The sequence below is a fragment of the Lissotriton vulgaris genome, chromosome 1_2, assembly GCF_964263255.1.
Source record: "Lissotriton vulgaris chromosome 1_2, aLisVul1.2, whole genome shotgun sequence".
NCBI lineage: Eukaryota > Metazoa > Chordata > Amphibia > Caudata > Salamandridae > Lissotriton > Lissotriton vulgaris.
In genome coordinates this window covers 340,485,354-340,512,026 of record NC_141686.1, presented here as the reverse complement: position 1 = coordinate 340,512,026, position 26,673 = coordinate 340,485,354, and the positions used below count along the sequence as shown (strand labels likewise).

The 26,673-nt window shown below is 47.7% G+C and overlaps 1 protein-coding gene across 1 annotated transcript; it reads left to right on the top strand.

The window, feature by feature from the left end:
- The first annotated feature begins 4,405 nt into the window (after nucleotides 1–4,405).
- On the top strand, nucleotides 4,406–26,415 carry LOC147736711 (uncharacterized). Its single transcript, XM_086953429.1, has 2 exons — nucleotides 4,406–6,998; nucleotides 23,673–26,415. The coding sequence occupies exons 1-2, from the start codon at nucleotides 4,406–4,408 to the stop codon at nucleotides 24,938–24,940; spliced, it is 3,861 nt and encodes a 1,286-aa protein (XP_086809555.1). The 3' UTR covers nucleotides 24,941–26,415.
- Nucleotides 26,416–26,673: the final 258 nt, after the last annotated feature.

Here is a 26,673-nt window from a genome sequence, read left to right as displayed (position 1 = left end):
GGCTACTTCTTTCATTCCTTCATGTATGTTGGTTTTGGCAGTGTTAGGGTCTTTGGTGAGTGAGAGGATCAGTTGAGTGTCATCAGCGTAGGAGATGATGTTGAGGTTGTGATGGCGTGCGATGACCGCGAGGGGGCTCATGTATATGTTGAAGAGGGTGGGGCTGAGTGAAGATCCTTGTGGCACGCCGCAGATGACTTCAGTGGCTTCTGACTTGAATGGTGGGAGGCGGACTCTTTGGGTTCTTCCGGTGAGGAACGAGGTGATCCAGTCCAGTGCTTTTCCTTGGATTCCGATGTTTCTGAGGCGCTGTAATAGGGTGCTATGACAGACTGTGTCGAAGGCTGCAGAGAGGTCGAGGAGGATGAGGGCGACTGTGTCTCCATTGTCCAGTAGAGTTCGAATGTCGTCTGTTGCTGCGATGAGGGCGGTCTCAGTGCTGTGTTTGGCTCGGAAGCCGGACTGTGAGGAGTCGAGGGATTTGTCGGTTTCGAGGATTGTGGCGAGCTGGTTGTTGACAGCTTTCTCGATGACTTTGGCCGGGAATGGAAGGAGCGAGATGGGGCGGTAGTTTTTGAGTTCGGTGGGGTCAGCTGTGGGTTTTTTCAGAAGGGCGCTGAGTTCGGCATGTTTCCAGCTTTCCGGGAAGGTGGCGGAGTTGAAGGAGCAGTTGATGACGTCTCGGAGGTGTGGTGCTATGATGGAGTCTGCTTTGTTGAAGATGTGGTGAGGGCATGGGTCTGTGGGGGATCCTGAGTGGATGGAGTTCATCAGGCGGATGGTGTCCTCAGTGGAGATTGGGTTCCAGTCATTAAGGATGTTCAAGGGGGGTGAAGGTCCTGCAGAGGGTTGGGTGGGTTGGTCTCCGGGTCGTTTGTCGAAGCTGTTGTGGATGTCTGCGATTTTGTTGTGGAAGAATGAAGCTAGGGAGTTGCAGAGGGCTTGAGAGGGGGTGATGTCGTTGGAGTTGGCTGAGGGGTTGGTAAACTCTTTGACGAGGCCGGTAGAGGAGGGTGCCTCTGAGTGTGGTCCTGGGGTCGGTGTGGATCTGGAAGTGAAGGTGTTCGGCGGTAGCTAGGTTGACGTCTGAGCTGGTAGAGATGCGGATGGAATTCTTGTGGACGATAGCGATGCCTCCTCCAGTTTGGTCGGCGCGGTCCTTACGAATGATCTTGTAGCCTTCCGGGATGGCAATGGTGATGTCTGGGGCTGAAGAGGCGTTCATCCAAGTTTCTGTTAGGAAGGCGACGTCCGGAGAGATGGTGTCTAGTAGATTCCAGAGGTCGATGGCGTGCCTGTGGACCGAGCGGGTGTTGAGCAGAATGCATTTTAGGTGGTTGGGGTCAGATAACTGTTTTGTGTTCGAGGATGAGGAGTTGTTCTTGGTGCCGTCGAACTTGCAGGAGTTGCAAGAGAAGGGTCCATGGGTGTGTCTAGGAGCGGCTTGGACGCAGTTGGGGAAGCGGCCGGTGTTTAGGGCTAGGAGGTTGGAGGCGTCGTATGTAATGCGGGAGGGGTGGGTGGGACGAGGGCCAGGGGGTCTGGCGCTGGGCGCGGTCCATGCGCGGACGGGCGTAGACGGGCTTACCTTTGGCGCACCTTTGGCGCGCAGGGGGCGCGAACGCTGCGCGTGTACGCTGCGCGCAAGAGCATCTGTCATAAGTGGGAGGGGGAAGTGGCGAGGGAGGAGCAGCTGGGAGGCGGGTACGTGGTGGAGGGGGCGGGCTCTGGCCAACAACAACAACCGATCAAATAACTACGCGGGCAGCCACACAATGCCAATGCAGGGAGCAGCTAATGCAGGAGAACAAATAAACAAATAATACAGCAATGGACAACAAACACGGGCACACGATCTCAGGCAGGCCAATACAAGGTGTAAAATAAACAAATAATGCAGCAAAGGACAACAAACACGGGCACACGATCTCAAGGCAGGCCAATACAAGGTGTAAAGTAAACAAATAATGCAGCAAAGGACAACAAACACGGGCACACGATCTCAGGCAGGCCAATACAAGGTGTAAAGTAAACAAATAATGCAGCAAAGGACAACAAACACGGGCACACGATCTCAGGCAGGCCATTACAAGGTGTAAAGTAAACAAATAATGCAGCAAAGGACGATCTCTGTGATCAGCAGCAGAGCTGCGCAAACGATACCCAGCTTGAGGCAGGAGAGAGCAGGGGCAGGAGGGAGCAACCGAGCATTGAAGATGTAGTTAAGAGATACCTGGTTTGTTACATTAATCCATTTATAAATGAGGTGAGAGGCTGCACAAGTGAGAGTTGGAGTTTGTGTCACATCTGTGAGTATACAGTTGAAAGGAGTTTTTAAAGAGCAATTTCTTTGTGTGCAAAATTTTTGCCTGAGAGTTCAAGTTCAAGTTCAGGAATTTATATAGCGCACTACTCACCCAGAGGGTCTCAAGGCGCTTGGGGAGGGGGTTCATTATTTATCGAATAACCAGGTTTTAAGTTCTTTTCTGACTGAGATGTGGTTCTGTGTAAGGCGGAGGTGAGTGGGAGTGAGTTCCAGGTCTTGGCCGCCAAGTAGGAGAAGGGCCATAGCTCTGCATCAGGGTCTGCCGCTCTAACCATTGAGCCACACTTAACAAAAAAGTTCTTTAAAGATAGTATACATAATTGCAGCAGCAGTAGTTCTGAAGGTAGGTATGAAAGATCACCACCACCCTATCCTAGTTTGAACAAATAAGATCCATGAATTTATAATCGAGGTCTAATCCGGGTCACCAACTGACCCTTGCCCTCCAGCAGTCATAGAATCTTTGACCTCATCAATCAATCAATCAATCAGCATTTATAAAGCGTACCCCAAGGATATCTGGGCCCTGCGGGTGCTGCGTCTCCGTCGAAAAGCCAGGTCTTGAGCAATCCCCTGCAGAGCGTTTTCATCAATTCAGCAGCTCAAGCTGTCGCTCCAAGCGCGTTTCAAAATGCTGTAGAACTCACGTTACTGAAAAACCAGGGAGAAGTCCCGGATATAACCAAGCATTATAGGCCAATACCTCTTCTCCCTTAACCGGCAAAAACCATTGATCAGAGAACTGTCTTCAAGGGGTTCCAGGCTTTATAACTACACCTGCTCTCAGTTAATTCTTATCAATGGAATTATTTATGATGCAATTTGATAATTACTTGATGAGGTTGAATCGGCTAAAACCGTATGTGGACAAAACTGAGATTGAAATTCGAAAGAACAAGACCAATCTTTGGAACCAACATTGCTCTCCAACAAAACTGAGATTGTTACCGGAGCCTAAACCCATAGCTAAAAGCCTCTGAGTGATAATCGATAGCAATCTTAGCAAGCCCCAGCTGCTGGAGCAGTAGGATCTAAATGCAGATTTGTGCTGAAACTGCTTCAGAAACTAACCCCACTCCTCTCACTATAGACAAGAAAAGCAATAGTGGTGGCCGCAGTCCTATCTAGATCGCATTATGCCAACCGAGTATATGTAAGAATACCCAATATCACCATTCATAGACTACGAGTAATTCACAGCGACGCAGCTTGTTTACTACTTCATCTTCAGTGGTGGGCACGAGCCACACCTATATTGAAATAATAAATCCACTCTGAGACCCCCTGCCTCAGTCCTAAAGGGTCAAGAGGTCTAGCCCCTCACTTCATTACAAACCAAGTGGAAATGCATACACCCGTACAAAACCAGAGATCGCCTCACTTGAATTTACTGTCTATTCCGAGATTACAGAAGATCAGATCAGGTGGACGCAGCTTTGGTACAAGCTCCTTCCATTCGGATCTCTCTCCTGGCAAAATCCATTTTGAATCTAACTTCAAGTGTTTTCCCAGAAATCTGACAGCCCACAAGCCTCTTCAGACTAGATTCTTCCCCGTTATGGTTTGTTTTCTCCTCTTTAATGTATTTCTGATTCAGTTCCAAGAAACCCCAGGTTGAACATGCTCTCTATATATGTAATGACATAACAAGCGTTTCGTAGATCCTGTAGAGGTTTGGTATGTTGGCTCCTGCTTCAGTCACTTCCCCGATAATTGCAAAAGAGAGGTGTACAGTGCAAGTGAGGATGATAGCGCAGTCTTGTCTGCTAAGGTACTATAAACCTTTCATTGCTGCAAGGCTGTTACACTATTCTATTTTTTCGTAACCGTGCCCAATTTGAGCAGACCAACGAACAGACATAGCGTTGGAAACACATTTCAAATCCGTGCCTTTCATAATGTATGAACTATGTTGTGGTTATTGTTAAATTTTAATGATTTAATTTTTTTCAGGTTTTAGAAATTCGCAATTTTCTCTGATCAGGAGTATTTTGGCCCAGCTGTCCTGTGATAACGTGTTGTCTTGTCTCTTTTCCTCTCCTCCGCAGACACTTGAGACTCGAAAATCAAAGTACCAGAATGGGTAGAAGACGGGCTCCAGAAAAGAAAGTGACAGCGCAGTGTTCACGTGAATCCGTAAGAGCCACAGTCCCATCTTTACCTCTTCATGACGTCTCAGCTTCAAGATCCCAAAATGATGCTCAGAGGGACCGGGACCTGGAACCGCTTTCGGAGAACCTGCCCCACATTATCCTTCTATCCATGCTGGAGGAGTTGGAAGCCAAACTGGATAACTTGCTGAATACTGTAGAGGACGTACCTTCTAGAGTCGCTGGGCTGATCAAGAAAATCTGGATAGAAAAGGATCAAGGTTCCCTAGATAATGCTGGAGTGACTTTGGAGGTGGTCTGTCCGGCGAGTATTAGAGATTGTGCTGTTAGCTGGTCTCCTGCGACACTTCAAATGGACAGGCCAGGCGATCCGAGCTTGTGTCTTCAGACAGTGTTTTCTGATCGGCATGCACCAAAGCAGGAGTGTACGCTCTCTTCTCCGACCGATATTCAAGTGTGCCCAGAGGAGCCAAACCTTTGTCTACAGCCATTGTTTCTAGATCGACGTGACCCACGGGAGGACCAGTGCTTGCAACCTGGTTTTCCAGATGTACACAAGTCGCAGCAAGATCAGTGCATGCAGCCTGGTTTTCCAGATGTACACGAGTTGAAGCGATACCAGCGCATGCAGCCTGGGTTTCCAGATGTACACGAGTCGAAGCGAGACCAGAGCTTGCAGCCTGGGTTTCCAGATGTACACGAGTCGCAGCAGGAACAGTGCATGCAACCTGGGTTTCCAGATGTCCATGAGTCGAAGCAGGACCAGTGCATGCAACCTTGGTTTCCAAATGGAAATGGGCTACAGCAGGTTTGTCCTCTTTCCAGGTACCCTCAGACAGATCCTCCAGGCAGATCACTGGAGGCACACCTGTATCTTCCCTCAGAATTTGTTCTTGGCCAGGCACCAGAGCAATACCAGAGCGCACAGTCAGCGTTCCTAGAAGAGAGAGAACCAGATGAACCCATGAAGCAAGAACCATCCCCATTGTCTACTAATTGCTGGGACCAGCAACAGAACCTCTGCCCACACCCAGTATTTCCTGAAGGACACGAACTGCAGCAAAGCCACCGTATTCAACCCGCACTACCAGATGGGAAGGAACCTGATGATCCCTTGGAGGAAGAATTGATGTGTTTTGATTTCCAAGATCCCCAGGAGAACCGCAGCCTACAACCCATGTCACCTGATGGGTTGTCATCAGACGAACACTTAGAGTCTGGTCTGTTGTCCTTTGATGAGTTTGGGTCACAAAAATCCCAGTGCCTACAGCAACAACTATGCTTGGAGCAGGAACTTCCTTATGCACAGGATCCAAACGTGAACTACGAGCAAGAATCTATGTGTCCTGAAGCACGGGAACCAGATCAGAAAGACAAGCTAGAACAGACCTGTGCAGATGCACCGGGTTCAGATCAGAACAACACGGTGGAACCACTGCACACTGATGCACTGGATCCAGAGAGAGAATCGGTGCTTCCTGAAGCACAAAAAACAGATCAGAACAACACGGTGGAACCACTGCACACTGCTGCACTGGATCGAGAGAGAGAATCAGTGCTTCCTGAAGCACAAAAAACAGATCAGAACAACACGGTGGAACCACTGCACACTGCTGCACTGGATCGAGAGAGAGAATCGGTGCTTCCTGAAGCACAAAAAACAGATCAGAACAACACGGTGGAACCACTGCACACTGCTGCACTGGATCGAGAGAGAGAATCAGTGCTTCCTGAAGCACAAAAAACAGATCAGAACAACACGGTGGAACCACTGCACACTGCTGCACTGGATCGAGAGAGAGAATCGGTGCTTCCTGAAGCACAAAAACCAGATCAGAACAACACAATGGAACCACTGCACACTGCTGCACTGGATCGAGAGAGAGAATCGGTGCTTCCTGAAGCACAAAAAACAGATCTGAACAATACGGTGGAACCACTGCACACTGCTGCACTGGATCGAGAGAGAGAATCGGTGCTTCCTGAAGCACAAACAACAGATCTGAACAACACGGTGGAACCACTGCACACTGCTGCACTGGATCGAGAGAGAGAATCAGTGCTTCCTGAAGCACAAAAAACAGATCAGAACAACACGGTGGAACCACTGCACACTGCTGCACTGGATCCAGAGAGAGAATCGGTGCTTCCTAAAGCACAAAAAACAGATCAGAAGAACACGGTGGAACCACTGCACACTGCTGCACTGGATCGAGAGAGAGAATCGGTGCTTCCTGAAGCACAAACAACAGATCTGAACAATACGGTGGAACCACTACACCCAAAGGAGCAGGATCCAAATCTGAACTACAAGCTAGAACCAGCCTGTACTGATGCACGGGGTTCCGATCAGAGCTACATAATCGAACCACTGCATCCTGAATCACAGCATCAACATCAGAACTGCAAGGCAGAACTGCTCTGTCCTGAAGAGCGGGGTCAGCCTGTGCCCCCATCATGTGTAGAACTGGACACAATTACAGCAGATGAAGACGCCCCCTCAGACTCAATGGAGACAGGACCAACACAGTCGCATTTATTGCCGTCCAAAGCCACCCCAGGTATGTGTTTCGCCATACATGGACACTCAGAGTGCACTAACACATGTAACTTCTTTAGAATGCATATGGGCAGATTTTAGAAAGTCTGAGGGGATTAATATGGTTTGGGTGGAACCCCCTGAGTGATACTGACCCCCAGAGTACGAGTACACAGGGTGCAGATGTGTCCCTGCACTCTTCTCTGATCCACACAGGACTGCATCCTTCCTGTGCAGAAACAGGCCTGGTTATGGTACTCTGCATGAGACAAATAGGCCAGTAGCTCTCGTCCTTTCTTGTTCGTCCCCATTCCAGGCTGAGGAACTGGAAATAGCGTAATTCATGGGAGGAATTACTGGACAGAATCAAACTTAATAGTCTGATGCAAGTGATGTGGTGTTCATTGAGAATAGTCTAGAGAGGGAACTGTTTCCTGTTGCACAGTTACATTAGGTAAGACGCAGTCGTCTCCAGTTCCTAATATAAAAATCCTAGCCTGTATTCGGCCTCAACAGCAGGGACCACCAGGGATGTTGTTGCCACTGCAGGATTCTCCAGGAGTGCACACCACCTCATGGTAGACAGATACACAAAGTGATTTGTTATGTGTCAACGATTAGTTCACCCTTCCAACCTCCAGCTCAGTCCCAAGTGTGTTATGAATTGTTTTATGTGCAGACAAAAGTAGCGATGATCTCCCTACAGCAGCATCCTGCCTTTAGCAAACTCTTTAACTATGTAAAATGTCATCGCATCATCACACGTAACATGCTGAGTTAGGGTTTGCACACCCGTAGTGCGAGTTATGGATTGTGGTTCTAACTAGAACTTGCATATTGCAGTGGCTTGATCAGTTTTAAGTTTTAACTATAAATGCGCTTTACCCTTGTTTTTTAAGCGAAGTTATTTTTTATTTTTCTAAAGATCCATTAAGGTGTTATAACAAAACCAACTATAATTTCACTTTTACCTTATTCAGTGAAAATATTTTAGGGATAAAGTACCTCCGGCCACACATGATAAGGATATTGCATGTCAGCGAGGAGTTCCAAAACTATATAGAGGAACGAGGCCGAAGGCAGAGTTAATTTATAAGGTTATGAGACACATGAGACACCTAATTATGACTGGTATCGTGTGCATTGCGCTGTGGATCTCATTAACGTGTGCATCGCGCTGCTGACCCTTTTAGCGCTTGAAAGTGCCTGTAGCATTACCCTATTGTGTCCATTAACTGTATTTTCATTATTTTCGGCGTGCCTACCTGCTAGCTCGACTGTGCCTGCATCTGCTCATTTAATCAGTGTGCCTGTGCTGCCTAGCCCGCATTGCTGCTTCGTTGGTCTAATAACTGAAATTGACATAATCACTCTCTCCCAACCCGGTCTGCACTCGCGTTTTCAGCCGCCATTATCTGTGTTGTTGTTGTTTTGCCTATAGCCCGCCCCCTCCACCACGCACCCGCCTCCCTGCTGCTCCTCCCTCGCCCCTCCCCTCCACTATCCGCATATGATAGATGAACTGTAGCGCAGCGGTCTCGCGCAGCGGTCTCGCCGAATGTGCGCCAAAGGTAAGCCCGTCTACGCCCGTCCGCGCCTGGACCGCGCCCAGCGCCAGACCCCCTGGTCCTCGTATTGTCCACTCCTCCCGCAGTACTTACGACGCCACCACCCTCCTAGCCCTTAACCCCGGCCGTTCCCCCAACTGCGTCCAAGCCGCCCCTGGACACACCCATGGACCCTTTTCCTGGAACTCCTGCAAGTTCGACGGCACCAAGAACAACTCCTCATCTACGAACACACAACAGATATCCGACCCCAACCACCTACAATGCATCCTGCTCAACACCCGCTCGGTCCACAGGCACGCCATTGACCTCTGGAATCTACTAGACACCATCTCTCCGGACGTCGCCTTCCTAACAGAAACATGGATGAACGCCACATCAGCCCCAGACATCACCATTGCCATCCCGGAAGGCTATAAGATCATTCGCAAGGACCGTACCGGCCACACAGGAGGAGGCATCGCTATCGTCCATAAGAAATCCATCCGCATCTCAACAAGCTCAGACGTTAATCTCGCCAACTCTGAACACCTTCACTTCCAGATCCACACCGACCCCAAGACCACACTCAGAGGCACCCTCCTTTACAGGCCACCAGGACCCCGTGCACAATTTAGTGAAGACATCACGGACTTCATCACTCCACACGCGCTCCTCTCTGAGGATTACATCCTTTTGGGAGACCTCAACTTTCACCTTGAAAAGAACAACGACCGCAACACCATCACCCTTTTGGACAACCTCGCCAACCTCGGACTTAAACAACTTGTCACTACCCCCACCCACATCGCAGGTCACACACTCGACCCTATCTTCACCTCCAGCAAACATGTCTCCTTCAGCCACACCACAGCTCTCCTTTGGACTGACCACAGCTGCGTTCACTTTACCTACAACAAGCCCACATCCAACAACCACCCCCAACCCACTCTGCAAAGAAACTGGAACAAAATCACCATCGACCAGATCTCCTCATCACTTCTTCAAAACCCCCCAGCCCACTCCTCAAACCCAGACCAAGCAGCCACCAACCTCACCCAATGGTTATCCAACAGCGCCGACATCCTAGCACCACTGAAAAAACGACATATCAAACTAGGCAGCAAGAAGGCCTCCTGGTTCAACGATGATCTTAAGAAATCCAAGAAACTCTGTCGCTCCCTTGAGAAAGCCTGGAAAAAAGACCCAACCACCAGCACCAAGGACGCCTTCAAAAACGCCACCCGCATACACCACCAACTGATCCGGAATGCCAAGAAAGCCGCTCTCAAGGATCGACTAGATAACGCCCACAACAGCAAGGAATTATTCAACATCGTCAAGGAATTTACCAACCCCTCAGCCAACTCCAACGACATCACCCCCTCTCAAGCCCTCTGCGACTCCCTAGCCTCATTCTTCCACAACAATATTGCAGACATCCACAACAGCTTCGACAACCGACCCAAAGACCAACCCACCCAACCCCCTGCAGGACCCCCACCCCCCTGAACATCCTCAGCGACTGGAAGCCAATCTCCACTGAAGACACCATCCGTCTGATGAACTCTATCCACTCAGGATCCCCCACAGACCCATGCCCTCACCACATCTTTAACAAAGCAGACTCCATTATAGCACCGCACCTCCGAGACATCATCAACTGCTCCCTCAACTCCGCCAACTTCCCGGAAAGCTGGAAACATGCCGAACTCAGCGCCCTCCTGAAGAAACCCACAGCTGACCCCACCAAACTCAAAAACTACCGCCCTATCTCACTCCTTCCATTCCCGGCCAAAGTCATCGAGAAAGCGGTCAACAACCAGCTCGCCGCATTCCTCGAAACCAACAATTCCCTCGACTCCTCACAATCCGGCTTCCGAGCCAAGCACAGCACTGAAACCGCCCTCATCGCAGCAACAGACGACATTCGAACTCTACTGGACAACGGAGACACAGTCGCCCTCATCCTCCTCGACCTCTCCGCAGCCTTCGACACGGTCTGTCATAGCACCCTTTTACAACGCCTCAGAAACGTCGGAATCCAAGGAAAAGCACTGGAATGGATCACCTCGTTCCTCACCGGAAGAACCCAGAGAGTCCGCCTTCCACCATTCAAGTCAGAGGACACGGAAGTCATCTGCGGCGTACCACAAGGATCTTCACTCAGCCCCACCCTCTTCAACGTATACATGAGCCCCCTCGCGGTCATCGCACGCCAACACAACCTCAACATCATCTCCTACGCCGACGACACTCAACTGATCCTATCACTCACCAGAGACCCTTACACTGCCAAAACCAACCTGCATGAAGGAATGAAAAAAGTAGCCGAATGGATGAAGCACAGCCGTCTGAAACTGAACTCAGACAAAACAGAAGTCCTCATCCTAGGCACCTCCCCCTCCGCCTGGGATGACTCTTGGTGGCCAGAGGCCCTTGGAAAAGCACCCATCCCGACGGACCACGCACGGAACCTGGGCGTCATCCTGGACTCCTCACTCTCGATGACCAGACAAGTCAACGCCGTTTCTTCATCTTGCTTCAACATTCTTCGCATGCTCAAAAAAACATTTCGCTGGATCCCCACCGAAACTAGAAAAACAGTCACCCACGCTCTAGTCACGAGCCGACTGGACTACGGAAACACCCTCTACGCCGGTACCACCGCAAAACTCCAGAAAAAACTCCAACGCATCCAGAACGCTTCAGCCAGGCTCATATTAGACATCCCGCGTAAAGAACACATCTCTGGTCACCTGAAAAACCTCCACTGGCTCCCCGTCAATAAGAGGATTACTTTCCGGCTCCTAACCCACGCACACAAAGCACTCTACGAAATCGGACCCGAATGCCTCAACACACGACTGTCCTTCTACACCCCCTCCCACCAGCTACGATCCTCCAACCAAGCCCTTGCCACTGTACCTCGCATCAACAAAACCACCATGGGAGGTAGATCCTTCTCCTACCTGGCAGCTAAAACTTGGAACTCACTTCCCACTCACCTTCGCCTTACTCAGAACCACCTAGCATTCAGAAAGCAACTTAAAACGTGGATATTTGACAAGTAATTCCCCACCCCTCTTCAAGCGCCTTGAGACCCTCTGGGTATGTAGCGCGCTATATAAATTTATTGACTTGACTTGACTTGACTAGAGGTGACTTGCAGTAATCTTATAATGTGCCCCAGGTGGTACTTTATCTCATATAATACATGTTCACACCATCACCTTTCCCACAAACCACTTAAAACCTTGTTGCGTAGCTCTTTCATATGAAAGAGCAATTATGTTTGCAAACATGAAGAATAAAAATAAAGCCTCTAGTGCAAAATTAAACACATCAAAAACCTGTGGAATATTTTTTGCACACAGATATTAGAAACAGTTCAATACAAGTCATAAAAAAAGCTGCAGTACCTCGGAATATGTAGAAACATGCAGAAAGATTCCACGATTCCACCTTTCCTCTATGTAAGGCTGTGGTACCCAAAGTGTGCGCCGCGGCACCCCGGTGCGCCGTGATGGGAAGCCAGGGGCGCGGCGATGCCGCGCAGGATGTGGGGGGGGCTTGAAAGAAATGCCACCTTCTGCCACATCGCACGTGCTTCAAAACATTGGCGCAGAGCGCCCTCTCTCCACCTCCCGCCCCCATTCCTGCATTCACAGGCTGCGAGAAGCTCACCCCCACCACACACACTCTTCAAGAGCGCCCGACCGGACTGGGCAGCTGTACCCCGCCCCCCCCCCCCCCCCCCCTTTCCAGCTCCAAACACATCCCCTCGATCACCGGCTGCAGTCCCAGCAAATCCCAGCCCATGCAACATGTCCTGTGGAGTATGAAGGGTTCCCTAGGAGCCCCTGCTATTTAGGAAAACCATCAGACTATGACTTGCTAGAAAGTAGATTGGGTGATGGACAGAAATAGTCTGCAATTATGTTATTAAAGAGCAGGAGCTCTTTGGCCCTAGGCAGCCGAAAATAAATTGCTTAATTTGTATGTGGACGAGGGTGGTGGGTCAGGCACATATTTTTAGGGCTGAGCTAACTTCTCGTTAGCAAACGTTGGCACAGGAAGAATGAAAGCCAGAAAAGGGAGAAAGAAAAGGAAAGAGAAAGGTAGGAAAACAGTGACAAAAGGGAAAAGGCAGGAATGGAAAAACTATTTTAAGAGGGCGATAAAGGGACAGGGCGTATAGGGTGGTGGAAGAAAGAGGTGCAAACTGGAGTAAAATCTAGGCAGCCTTGGCATATGGAACCCCTGGCATTCAGCATCACCGGAAGCGGGGCTCCTAAGAAAAACAATTGTCATTATGCACTTATTTCTTTACACATTATTGAGGTGCAGTAGGTAACGACTCAATTACATTTATGTGACTGTGATGGCTGCAGCGACGCTACTTCCACAGAGTTATTTGCTCATGCATCTTCAAGTAGAGTTTATGATGGGGTGACCTTTATCCTGAACAATGCTCCTTCAACTTCAGTCAGGGCCACTTGAAATATGCAATTGTGCAGCTACAGCGTTTTGTACATAATTATGGATGCATAATTTGCTAATTTTGACCCCCAAAAATTGGTTCTGGCTCAAAGGGTCAAAAGTTACTAAAAACACAGCTACAAGTGATGCAACACAGCTGAAAGTCAGTCGCAAATTTGGACTGGTTACTTTTCAGATGTTTATTGCTGCATTTGGGTGTTAAACTAGTACTAATAATGTGGACCCTTTTCCCAGACAATGTTAACATTTGTAAAAATAACAAAATAACTCCAACTTGTGGCATCAGCCGTGTTATCTACTTCATGATTGTTAAATAGGGAAGTATAAGGTTAAAATCTATCAATAAGTGTGAGACAAGAGCGCAGAACCTGAGAATAATCCTCAAATTCCTCGGCACTCCCTTGTAACCTTGTAACCTTTTACATGTAACTTCCATCACATTCTTAAGTGAAGTGCCCTGTAGATCTTCCTGTACTCTTCGGCATTACGTAAGATTACAGAATTTATGGTTCAAGGAAACAATGCGCACCTGAGCACCTTTGATAAGAGATCACAGTGGCAGGAAACTCTGGGCCTCAATTATCTCCCCCCATCCCATGTTTCACACCTGGTAAAGTGAGGCGCCAGGGTGTGGCATTCTCTCCCATTTATGAGTTTCATAGTAAGAACAAAGAGGTAACAAGGTAATACCGCACAATTCCCACACTTTGTACTGCAAAACTAGTCAGGAATTCTAGGTAAAATGTGTTGGGAGAAGCACTCCTACAACCATGCAAATGCAGGGCCCCAAGTGGGATGAAAAGAACCGGGCGGGGGGTGTCTCAATGCCGATGCAACAAAGGGCGTGGCCTAAAAAAACTCAAGCCAAAAATCCGTGCCTAGCACAGTGCTCTGCCTGACCTACCGGCAAAAAAATGGTGGGGAGCCACAGCCAACCGCCAACCCGGTCAAGGGAGCCACGGGTCAAAAAAAGGTTGGGAACCACTGATGTAAGGAGTTGAATAAAGAAGCTTGTTCTCTCTGCTTGTCACAGTAAGCTAGCAAAATAGAGCAGCAGAAAGAAAATCAAAGTTTCTTTTGTTGCTTTAAACAGCTGCTTCAATTTTGTTTTGTTAGACCTAGCATCATTGGCGTGGGTCTCCCTTCCTCTTTTCGCTTCCTATCTTTTATGTTGCCTGGATTTAAATGCTCTGGGCGCCGTGCCACTGCTAATCGGTGCCACAGCACAAATGCTCCCCGTGTAAAGATGTATGAATTAGGGTAACCATATTGCCTAGGTCTGTGTAGCATGTTCTAATAGCGAGTTACCCTCCATTTCACTGTTACTATCGTGAAGCTATCCGTTCTCATAGGCCAGAATGGACAAGTTGACGTTTATATTCCATAATCCTATCTGACCCCAGAACCTGATAGGAACTTCAAGTTTGATATGTCTATGCTCAGGACATTGAGATACACCTTTTAGTAAGAACCATTTATATATCCCATGTTCGAAAATGGCTCTTCTGGAAAACACAGTATTTTCTTGCCTGATCTTTCCTGTAGGCTTTGCTAGTATGCCTATTGGTCGTCTGGTTTTGGAGCAGCAGGGCCAGCTGGGTCAGACCTGGCTGGAGAGACAGATCGGTACCCAGAGCATGGCGGGGGGTGACTCTTTGATTTGAGCAAGGTCATGCCTGGCAAGGTGAATGGTGGCTCCACACCCTCCCCCCCATCTTCACTGGGCATCTGATAGGAGACGCCCGCATACTGAAAGGGCAGAATGTCGCCTCATAAACCAAGTGCTCCCTGACCCCACCAAACTGGTTCTGACTGGATTGAGTGATTTGTGGCTTTGGAGAACAAAGACTTTTTAGGTATAAAACGCTGCGCTGGCACCTTGTCCAGGTGTGTTCCTTCTGGATGTCAAGACGAAACTCTGTCCGAGTCAACAGAGGAAAGGGCTTTTGAAACTTTCACCAAGCTTGCGGAAGAAACTACCCGAGGGCCTGAACCGAAAGCGCCTCCTGCCGAAGTCTCAGGGACATTAGACTTCACCCTGTCGGTCGTTGGAATTCCTGTGTGAGGAATTCTGCTTGCAGGTGAAGCCTCCGTCGAGCAATCCGGAGTCTCTAGTTCTACTGTGAGGAACGCGGACTGGGAACCTTCGCTGAATCTGTGTGGGCCGCTGCAGCTTAGAAAGAGCTGCCGCCGCTGAGAGCCCGCCTGAATTTGAACATCCGGAACTGTCGCTGAATCTGGGTGGGCCGCCGCAGCTAAGAGAGAGCTGCCGCCACTGAGAGCCTGCCTGAATTTGAACCTCCGGAACCTTTGCTAAATTTGTGTGGGCCGCTGCAGCTAAGAGAGCTGTCGCCGTTGAGAGTCTGCCTGAATATGAACCTTTGGTACCTTCGCTGAATCTGTGTGGGCTGCTACAGCTAACAGAGGGCTGTAGCCGCTGAGTGCCCACCGTTGTGCCGGCCTGGTCGAGACCATCCTTCTTCCTTTGGGCCGCCGTAGCTAAGAGAGAGCTGCTGCCGCTGAGTGCCCGCACCTTTGCCAACTTTGTATCACCGTGATTCGTCCTGTGGGACGCCGCAGCTAAGAGAGAGCTGCTGCTGCTGAGTGCCCTCACCTTTGCCAACTTTGCATCATTGTGATTCATCCTGTGGGCCACTGCAGCTAAGAGAGAGCTGCTGCCGCTGAGTGCCCGCACTTTTGCCAACTTTGCATCATTGGGATCTGTCCTGTGGGCCGCCGCAAATACGATAGAGCTGCTGCCGCTGAGTGCCCACACCTTTGCCAACTGTGTATCATTGTGATTTGTCCTGTGGGCCGCCCCAGCTAAGAGAGAGCTGCTGCCACTGAGTGCCCGCACCGTTGCCAACTTTGCATCATCGTGATTCATCCTGTTGGCCACCGCAGCTAAGACAGAGCTGCTGCTGCTGAGTGCCCTCACCTTTTCCAACTTTGCATCATTGTGATTCATCCTGTGGGCCACTGCAGCTAAGAGAGCTGCTGCCGCTGAGTGCCCGCACTTTTGCCAACTTTGCATCATTGGGATCTGTCCTGTGGGCCGCCGCAGATACGATAGAGCTACTGCCGCTGAGCGCCCGCACCTTTGCCAACGTTGCCTCATTGTTATTTGTCCTGTGGGCCGTCGCAGCTAAGGGAGAGCTGCCGGCGCCATGTGCCCGCATCTTGCCCACCATTGTCGAGGATTGTCGCTATCGTCTCGGAGGCCGCCACAGCTAAGAGAGAGCTGCTGCCGCTGTGAGCCCACCACGGAGCTGCAAGACGAGAGTCATCGCCATCACCAGCACGGGCCGCCGCAGCCGCGTGATGCTGCCGCTGAGAGCCCACCTGTCCCCAAGTGCCTGAATCATTTTGGGTGCACGCTGCGGACCCCTGCAGCCAAGACTTTTGGTCCCTGGGAGTCCGCATGTCACTGTCTCCACTACTTCGAGAAGCTGCGTGCTGTGTTCCCTTTCAACGGCAGGTATCTGGTGCACAGTGGGTCACGTAGATCGAGGGGTGTTTTCAGGCGGCAGGGAAGGGGGCAGTTTTGATGGAGTAGTTGATGGTGCTTCGGCTGCTCAATGGAAGATGTGATACGGGCAAGGATCCGGTGGGGCTCTGGAGTGGATGTTCTTTATGGTCTTGAGTGTGTCATCTATGGAGAGTGGAGTCCAGTTGAGCATGATATGTTGGGGTAAGGCCTTGTTGTGTGCGGTGGTGGCAGGCATTGTATCAGGGTCTTGGGTGTCAAAGCTGTTGTAGTTATGCCTGAACTTGTGGTGGAAGAATGTGCTGAGTTTGTTGCAGAGGTCTTAGGGAGGGTGGGAAGTCAGTGGTCTTGCTGTTGGGCCTGGCGAACTCCTTGACGACGGCAAAGACTTCTGTGCTGTTGTGTGCGTAGGTGTTGATTCTGTCATTGATGGCCATTTTCTTTGTGGTTTTAAGGAGAAGGTGGTGTGCGTTGACAGCGGTTTGCTTTGGTTTCTGGAATTTTGTTGTGCCTCTATCTCTTCTCGAGTTGTCTGCTGGTACGTTTGGACTTGTGGAGGGCTGAAGTGAACCAGCTGGCTTTCTTGAAGTTATGCCTGCCTGGTGTCTTCTTTAGTGGTGCTGATGTGTCGGCTCAGTTGGAGATCCATTGATGACGGTTGTGTGCTGCGGTGTTGGTGGCTGCTGGTGGTGCGGTCATGCTGAGAAAGTTGACGAGAAGTTCTTCGGTGGCCTTGTTTCAGCTACAACAGATGGGGCGGAGGGGGAGTGAGGGTGGTGGTGAACGGTGGGAATGGCTAAGTGCACACAGTGCGGGTTGGTCCAGAGGAGTTCGGTGGTGTGGCTGTAGGTGATGTTCCTGCTGACGGAGAAGACTAGGTCTAGCGTGTGTCTGGCTGTATGGGGTGACTAGCTGCTTGAGTCCGATGTTGGCGAGTCTCTTCAGTAGGGAGTCGGTGTTTTGGTCACTGGGGTTGTTCAAGTGGAAGTGGAGGTCCACAAATAGGATGTAATCGGTGGATGCTAGAGACTGGGGTGTGATGAGGTCCACGATGGCTTCGCTGAAGGTCGGGTGGGGGCTGGGGCTCCTGTAGAATAGGGAGCCATGGAGGGTGGTGTTGGGGTTGCTCTGGATCTTAACGGGGAGGTGTTTCATGGTAGTCATTGAGTCATTTGAGTAAGTGGTCTGTTGGTGGGTGTTCTTGCGGATGATGGCTTTGCCTACTCCTGGTCGGTCGACACTGTTTTTGCCTGTGATTTTGTAGCTCCCTTGCTCACTTTGCCACTGGATTAAAGCAAGCCTGGCTGAAGACGGCTGGAATGCCAGAAACCGGCCCTAGGAAGCTTGATTCTGGTCCAGGGAAGGCATGGCTTGGCAGTTCGGGCTGGACTGTTCCCATGAGGCACAGGGTCAGACTGATTTGCATAGTCTGAACTGGGGTGGCAAAGTGGGCTAAAGAACGGTGATGGATTAAACCCAGATCTGTTGACTGGGTGTGAGTGTTTGATTGGTTCAGATGCTCCGTCCATCACCACCCCCTTTTGTACCTCTCATGTGCTCCATCACTTGCCAATGGAGAACATCAAGTTAGTCACATATTGTTTTCTGTGTGTGCATTCTTTCACGTATATATACACAGAAATCTGTGCTACAGGTTATGAATTGATTGCTTTTCCTTCCTGTTATGCAGAATAACCTCCTTTATTTTGACACCAAATTTGCAGCCATACATTTCCCTCATTTTTTGAAACCTTTTAGGTTAGATGGCCCCTTTCTCTCATTGGACTATCTATATAGCTATGGACTTGTTTGTCCTTTAAGGATAGGGCTTTACGATGCGTGATGGAGGGATGTGAGGTAATATCGTGTCCAATCACCTGATCAGCTTTTAATATTTTCCAATGTTTAGAATTTGTCTTGCTGCTGTGTACCTCGTATTGTTTGTAGTGATGAACCTTACAGTAATATCAGGTCTATCCTTTGGTGTCTCTGATTTTAAATCAGTGTATTCATGTTCTGGGTTCTCGCTTGGCTGCTGGCCGCTTACTTTTTTCTTCCTTCTCATACACTTCTTGGCTTTCCCTTTTTCGACGGGTCCGTAGCATTTCACCATAGGGGATACTTTCTATCAGTTTCTGTGGATGCACGCTATTCACAGCTCCCTGCTTTTTCCTTTCTATGTAGGCTTGTGACCATGTGTGCTTCTTTAGCTCAGTATGGATAGCCAGGTCATTTATAGATTTATTTCTGATCTAATGAGTGAATTTTAGGTTGAGATCAGTTTTTGTCTGTCTCTGGATTAATCTTTTAGACATTTCCCAACTTCCATCCCACAGCAGGGGAAGGTCCTCTATATCCCCAATCCAAATCAGCGTATGGTTTGTCATGTTTTCCTTTCGTGATATCCAGACCACCTGTTATGTGCCCGGGCTAGGCCCATGTAGCGAAGTAGCTCATTTCATATATTGTCCAATTTTTTACAGTAACATTTCTGCTGTGACCTTTTGCACATATTTGCATGCACAACAATGTTGGATTTTTTCTCTGAGACTACTTTGTTTACACATCTAGCTTCCCTCAACATTACCACGATGCCTCGAACACCATGTACAAGGCCTCTTGACGCACTATGTACAAATGTCATCTCTATCTTCATCCACAGGGTGACAGGGCTATCTACATATCTAGAACATAGACTAATCTATACGTACATCACAAAGATGGTTTCTATTATAAATAATGAGCATCCCAATCGATTAGTAGAGGTGGCGCTACAGCTGACACCCAGGGTCCGTGCAGGCTGAGACTTCACTATGCAGCGGGCTGGCATCTCCGTGAGGGGGAGTTCAGTTTGTAATCAATACGGGGCCTGCATTCTCTCCGGTCATGTCCCTTAGTGGGGATTCTTGGCTTCACACCCACACACATTCTAGGTACACGCAGAGTAGGGAGTGCATAGTTGGAGTCCGGCTGATTACTGCCTTGTTTATATGCCTGCATATATACACTGTTTTAGCACCATGATATAACTATATCTACTATTTACGTGCTTATAATCCCTTTCAGCTGCTTTGGTCTACTGATTATCGCAGCTTATGTATTCTATACAAGAATAACGTTGGTTCAATAAATATATTGAAAACGTCCCACTGTGTATTCTCTGTATATTTCTCTGAGAGCAAGTAAGCTTGAGTGTCTGAGCAAAAGGTTCTGTTCTGTTTCCAAGATACCTGAGAGGTCAGGGTTGTCATGTTCAGAGGCTCCCAGAAACCATTTGCTTCCTGGTAAGGTTAGGGAGTCTTATGGTGGCCCTGCGAGCTAGCTGGTCTCTAGGTCCAGTCTAGGCACCTCATCCAAAGTTTATGTTGTCTAAAAAACGTGCAGGTCCTACGGATTAGTGGGAACTACACGACACACCTGTTCCTTCCACCAGACCACAAATACATTTGCATAGCTGGGAGAGCAGGTGCCCATTGCTGTCCCTGAGATTTGTCTGTAATATCTATCTTTAAATATGAAAATATTGTTATTTAGGCAAAAGTCATGGTCCTAAGCATCCAATGTATAGTCATATGGAGATATTTGTATTTTGCAAAAAGCGTGTTCGTATGCTCTTAGATCTTGCGTGTGTTTTGTACATAATTAGCAAGATCACATCCTAGGTAATTGTCAAATATGATTGTCTCCTGTGTATATCTTTTGTAGAAAATTCTCTCCATCTATACAATGTGATGGGAGGCTCTCCACAAGAATCAGCAATAAATGGTTTTAGTTTATGGCTGTGCTTTCCAGTGAGCTATTGTTGGAGGGCGCTATACGCCCCCTTGTTCTTGCATACATTTGTTAGAAGGTAAGGGCATGGTACAGTAGAGGGTAGTGTTTTACACAAATGAAAATGTTGCCATTCCCATTTCACAACAATCCGTATTTAATAATTATTGAAAAGCCTTTAGTTCATAATTGCAAACAATCATTAAAACCACGTTCTTGCCCCTTATCGGATGACATTGGTACTTATGTTGTCATTACGGAATGTGTTAATGGCCTCCCTTTGTCCGGTACTCAAGTTGGATCTGATTCTTCCCTTCTTGCCTTGACTGGTGAACAATTTATTTGAACAAGTCTTTGGCGACCGAGTCACTAAAGACATCCAGATTATCATGAGGCAAGGAGGAGTTGTATGTAGCTTGCTTTTTGAAGCGAGTTAGGCTTCCCTGATCTATCTGTGCCCCCTTTCCAAGCAACGCTTCCCGCTCTTTCGTTGCACATATATTTCCATCATCCAGACCAGCCGATGTCATGAAGTATCAGCGTCTCTTGAACTCAAGTCATGTTTTCTGTATTGGGCTCCCTATTCTCACGTTCATTGGCTTGGGTCTGATTTTATGTTGATATCTTAGAAACGGAAATATGTCAATTCTACATGAACTGCAATCTAAGTTCCTCCTGGGGCAGAAATATAAGCCAAGGTTCTGGATATTTAGTTCATCCATTGTCAGTTAATGTTGTGATGAGTTAATAATGGAGATTTAATTCATATCTCGTCTTGCTCTATCACCTTTCTCTTCCTATGGGGTGTTATCATTTTGTCTTCCATTTGCTCTTTCCTGTCTTTCTCTTCCTCTGTTTGTGCCTCTTGCTTTTGTTTCTCCTTTTTTATGATATTCCATTTTCCGTCCTTGTCTGGCAAGTCGTTTTTTTTTAGGTAGTTGCTAGCAGAGTCGTCTGAGTCACCTTCTGAACCTGATTCCTCTGTCAGAAGTTCATGTCGTTTTGTGTCAATCAAATTTTGACTGCTCTCCTTACTTATTCGTATCATCTTACAAAGTTTAAGACTCTACCAGGACAGTAGTCTTGCTTTTCCCTTTAAAATTTCCACTTTTGTAGTTTTACCTCTTTCTTATCACTTGTTCATCATTCTCATTGTCCTTAAGTTCAGCTCTTATTTTCAAGTGCAACAAATGCGAGGTTGGAGAACTCCATCAAACTGCAGACTTAGAACTGTAACAAAAAAACAAGTTAGCAGGCCTTTTCCATCTATGAATTCATGATCTTGAACAACATCCCTGTATCCATCAGGACCGCCTGACATTGCTCCCGTTTAGGAAAGAATTGAGGACTTCCTTCTTTAAAAATAATTCATGCTCATCTTTGGCCCTAGCTTTAGGCTAGGTTTGCAGTATAGCAATAACCTATACATCCATACATAAAGAAGCTGGCCTAGCCTACACTAACGTTTGAATACTTTTGAAAAAACTCTTGTGAAAATGTTCATGGGAGAGTTGAGAATGGTTATCCCACCAGAGCACCCCTTGCATCCAGTTAAGATTTTAATGTTGTCTTATCAAGAGTAACAAGTCCACCTTTTAAGCCACTACATCACTGCAAGCCTTAATGTAGATAGTTGTGTACCCTGTAGCAGTCACTTCCTCAAACAGTTAGCAAACGACACGACCCATGAACAGTTCCTGCAAGTTTACAAAGACAAAGTTAAATATGCGTGCAGTGTTGAACATGCACTCACGCTCTACATTATCAGAATTGAAAATGTATGAAAAATAAGACCGTTTTTCGCACCGGCACAATTCGGCATATGGTTTTCTACTGGTGCAGAGACTAGGGGTGGGCGGAATTTGCGTAGTCGTGTTACGCAAAGCTCAGCGAAAAAAATCTCCGTGAGCACGCAGAATTCTGCGAACACGCTGAATTGCTTCTTCCGCCCGTTCACAATGCTTTTTTCCCGTTCACGAACGCTGTTTACGTGCTCAAGGGGAAATATCTCACGAACACACATTTTGAAAGCGAGAACAAGTAAAAAAATTCTGCGAAGCCGGGGATCTCGGAAGTTTTGGCAATTCCGCTTTCTCTGAGGAATGCGAAATTACCCAAATTCCATAAATGCCACAAGTGGAACTGAATTTACCGCCCAGGCCTAGCGGAGACACCACATAGAAATACCACAGGCTGAGTCCACGTGTGATAAAGATGCACCCATGGCTTTTCTACCCAACATAGCTCTAGTAGATAATTGTAAAGCAGAAACATGTGGTTCTCTGCATCCTTTCATAAAATATTTCTCTGGTGACATCAATGCAAGGAAGAAGCCCAGAAGTGTTTAACTGGTCTAAGCATGTTAGTAACTCAATTAGCAATTCTTTCCTTTCAATCAATCAATCAGCGGTTTATAGAGCATGCCACTCACCCGTGAGGGTCTCTAGGCGCTGGGGGGGGGAGTGGGAGGAGGAGGAGCAGCTCCGGGTCAGTTGAAAAGCCAGGTCTTGAGGTCCTTCCTGAACATGTGGAGGGTTGGGGAGCGTCTGGTGTTGACCGAGAGCTTGTTCCAGGATTTGGCTGCGATGTAGGAGAAGGTTCTCCCACCGTTTCTGTTTCTTCGGATGTGAGGGACCTCTGCCAGGGCAAGGTCCGTGGAGCAGAGGTTCCTCTTGGGTACGTGGACATCATACTCGGTCGTTGAGGTTTGTGGGTCCGATGTTGTTGGGGGGTTTGTAGGCGTGGGTGAGGAGTTTGAAGGTGATCCTCTTCTCGATGGGGAGCCAGTGGAGGCTTCTTAGGTTTTGGGTCATATGTTCGTGGCGTGGTGTCCCTAGAATGAGCCTGGCTGCGGCGTTCTGGACATTACAGATTCTTTTAAGTTATTGCACAACGTGCGATGTGCCACAGCTTGCTGCAAATGGAAAATGTTACTCACTTGCAAATACTATCAGCTTGTCATGTTGCAGGCTCACATGCATCACCCACTTGCTGTATGGTTGGAAAGTATATAGGTTGCTCAGATTAAGCAGTTTATTTTTTTGATTTTACACAGATAAGCAGTTGTACTCCGATGGAGAAAACAGCACAATGATTTTAATTGGAGTCTGCGCGCTGATGCATTATGCCTTTCTGGTATGGGATTACGAGTCGTTCTCCAGAACAAAACTCAATCTTTGAATTAATTTTTTTTTAGTAGTCAGAACCCACCCATGAGAGATCACCACATGTGAACTGTAGAACTACAAGCAGCAAATGATTGTTTACAGGTAGTAACATTTTCCTTCCTTCCTAGATATTACTGTCCACCTTTCTCATATTATAACCGTGCATTTCTTTCAAGAAATATTTCCCATGTGTAATTCTCAGTGTTCATTTCATTCTGCAGCCCAGCAGCCGACGACAGAAAGTATGGATGGGAAAGAGAAACGTAAAGCTTCCGGAGGAAGGAAGAATTTTGCTTATAAAATGAATGAAGGAAAACACCAAGGAATACACAGGAGGGAGAATTTTAACAATAAAACACTACTTGCAAGGCAGAAAAGTATACGCACCGGCCTAAGAGCTTATGCCTGTGCTGAGTGTAAGAAGACATTTACTGGAAAGACGCATCTTTTACTGCACGAACAAACACACACAGATCGGTATCCCTACACTGAGCATGAAATGAGGTTTGCTGATAAGGCAACACATGAAAAAACTCACAAAGGAGAGCAGCCCTTTCACTGCAATATCTGTGAGAAAAGTTTTACTCGGAAGGGACATCTTCTACAACATCAAAGCGTACATCAAAGCGTACACACAGGAGAGAAGCCTTATCCCTGCACTGTGTGTTCCAAGAGATTTTCTTGGAAGGCACACCTTGAACTGCATCGAAGAACACACACCAGAGACCAGCCTTATTACTGCACTGTGTGTTCCAAACCCTTTTCTCAGAAGGCACACCTTGTACTGCATCAAAGAACTCACACAGGAGAGAGGCCTCATCACTGCACTGTGTGTTCCAAACCCTTTTCTCAGAAGGCACACCTTGTACTGCATCAAAGAACTCACACAGGAGAGAGGCCTCATCACTGCACTGTGTGTTCCAAACCCTTTTCTCAGAAGGCACACCTTGTACTGCATCAAACAACTCACACAGGAGAGAGACCTTATCACTGCACAGTGTGTTCCAAATCCTTTTCTCAGAAGTCAAACCTTGTACGGCATCAAAGAACTCACACAGGAGAGAGGCCTTATCACTGCATTGAGTGTTCCAAACCCTTTTCTCAGAAGGCAAACCTTGTACTGCATCAAAGAACTCACACAGGAGAGAGACCTTATCACTGCACTGTGTGTTCCAAGCGCTTTGCTTATAAGAGATCTCTTGTACGGCATCAAAGAACACACACCGAAGAGCAGCCTTATCACTGCACTGTGTGTTCCAAGGGCTTTACTCTTAAGGCAGCCCTTGTACGCCATCAAAGCATACACACAGGAGAGAGGCCTTATAACTGCACTGTGTGTTCCAAGAGGTTTTCTCAGAAGGCGACCCTTGTACACCATCAAGTCACACACACAGGACAGAGGCTTTATCACTGCACTGTGTGTAGCAAGAGCTTTGATCTTAAGGCAAGCCTTGTACGCCATCAAAGAGCACACAGGCGACGGCCATGACGCTGCACGGGGGTATGGAAACTGCTGTAAACAAAAGGTGGTGCTCAGCAGCATCAAGTAACACATACAAGATGGAAGCCTCTCGAAGCACTGCCAAAAAACCTTCATTTAAAAAAAGAAATGTGATCTTTTAAATCATCTAAGAATCTACAGCTGAAGTTAGACCTCTTCTGACATCGAACGATCCTTCCGGGCTGAGATCCTCCCTTTCCTCTGAATGTCAGAAGTTTGAGTTAAAGGACAAACTCTAACGTTCGCAGCGTCTCCAAACAGAATGTAGCTTCTTCAACGTCACTAACGTCCCTTCACCAAGCAACGAACTTCACAGAGGCTGCTTCACTGCGAATTAAACCTGTCCGACTCTCATGAAATGTGTGCAGTGTTGAGGACATGTTACCAAGTGTGGATCATAAACTATCCTGATAGACATAACTTCTGGGATTCAACAAAAAAATATTGAAAGACCTGAGCACATGGGAAAAAGAAACAAGGAGAAGAAATGGGAATCAAAAACCACTTGAGGACAAAAAATCTAAACTCCTTTCATCACTAAAGCAGGAACGTCTACTCCCCATCAGTATCTTCAGACCGGCTGTGTAAATATTCTGAACAACCTATCCAGGCTGAGAGATCAAAAGAGGATTCTTGGCTGTCCAGAGTCTAACAACTTACAAAGGAGGCACCAACCATATCATTCTGCAGTTTCAACTGCCGAGACCGTTACACAATTCACAATGTTTTGAGATGGTTTATTCTGGTGAGAATTTTCTTTTTTTTTTATAATCAATTTTATTATCATTTTGAAAAGAGAAATAAAAAGACAGCATACATCTTACACAGTAAAGCCAATTCCATCTCCAACAGACAGTAAAAAACCCCACTGTGTGGGTAGGAGTATTTATGCAAGCCACCCCAGCTGGAAAGCAGCACCCCGTTACATTGGACAGCCAAAGCTGGCAATTTAAAACAGTAGGTTCAGCCATTTGGCACGTCGTGGGACAACCATGTTCCTCCTGGGCCACGCACCAATCCACTCCCCGGCGCCACTTTCGCAGGGTAGGGGGTTGGGCTGGGCCCAGGCTGCTGCAATATCTCGTTTAGCCACAGCGACCGTCGTTCCCAGAAAATGTTTGTCCGCTCTAGAGCCGTCCAAACCTTCAAATACACCCAGGAGAAGACATAAGGGATTGTGTGGAAGCCAGACCATATGGTAGAAGTCGGCTGGAGTTTGGCTGCTATTTTGGTGAGAATTAAATAGCCAAAAACTAACTTTCACATACATTACAAAACAAAGCAGATTGTCAGGTAAAGACACTGTAAGTAGTATTTCATTGCATGCTGTGATGTGTTTTGTGAGGTCAGTTGTGTCCTGTTCTAGTGTGAGGGGTGAGATTGACAACTAGAAAAAAGACACTATCGCCATGAGCTGTTTGCCAAGAATGTCTTATTTTACGCAATAAAACTTTGCTAATAAACCAATCTGCCTGCCTGTTCCATGTGGTGATGAGACGGGAGATACTTCAAACTCATCAGGGTGTTCAGAGTGTCTGTTTTCTATCTTGGTGATTAGTCTGTCCTGGAAGAGGGTGAGGAGGAGCTTATGCTCCCCCGCAGCCCTCCCACCACCAGCCCCTCAGATGTGAGGCATTCCAGGGTGTAGTTCGCGCCATCACTGTGTTCATTAGAGTAGTGCAAGCGTTACAAGTACAATTTGCACTGTTGATGTTTCAGAA

What these genes read in the sequence shown, in the direction of transcription:
- LOC147736711 (XM_086953429.1), top strand. Translation starts at nt 4,406, where the DNA reads ATGGGTAGAAGACGGGCTCCAGAAAAGAAAGTGACAGCGCAGTGTTCA. An exon ending in GCCGTCCAAAGCCACCCCAG is followed by an intron (nt 6,999 to 23,672) that starts GTATGTGTTTCG and finishes TTCATTCTGCAG; the next exon opens with CCCAGCAGCCGACGACAGAA.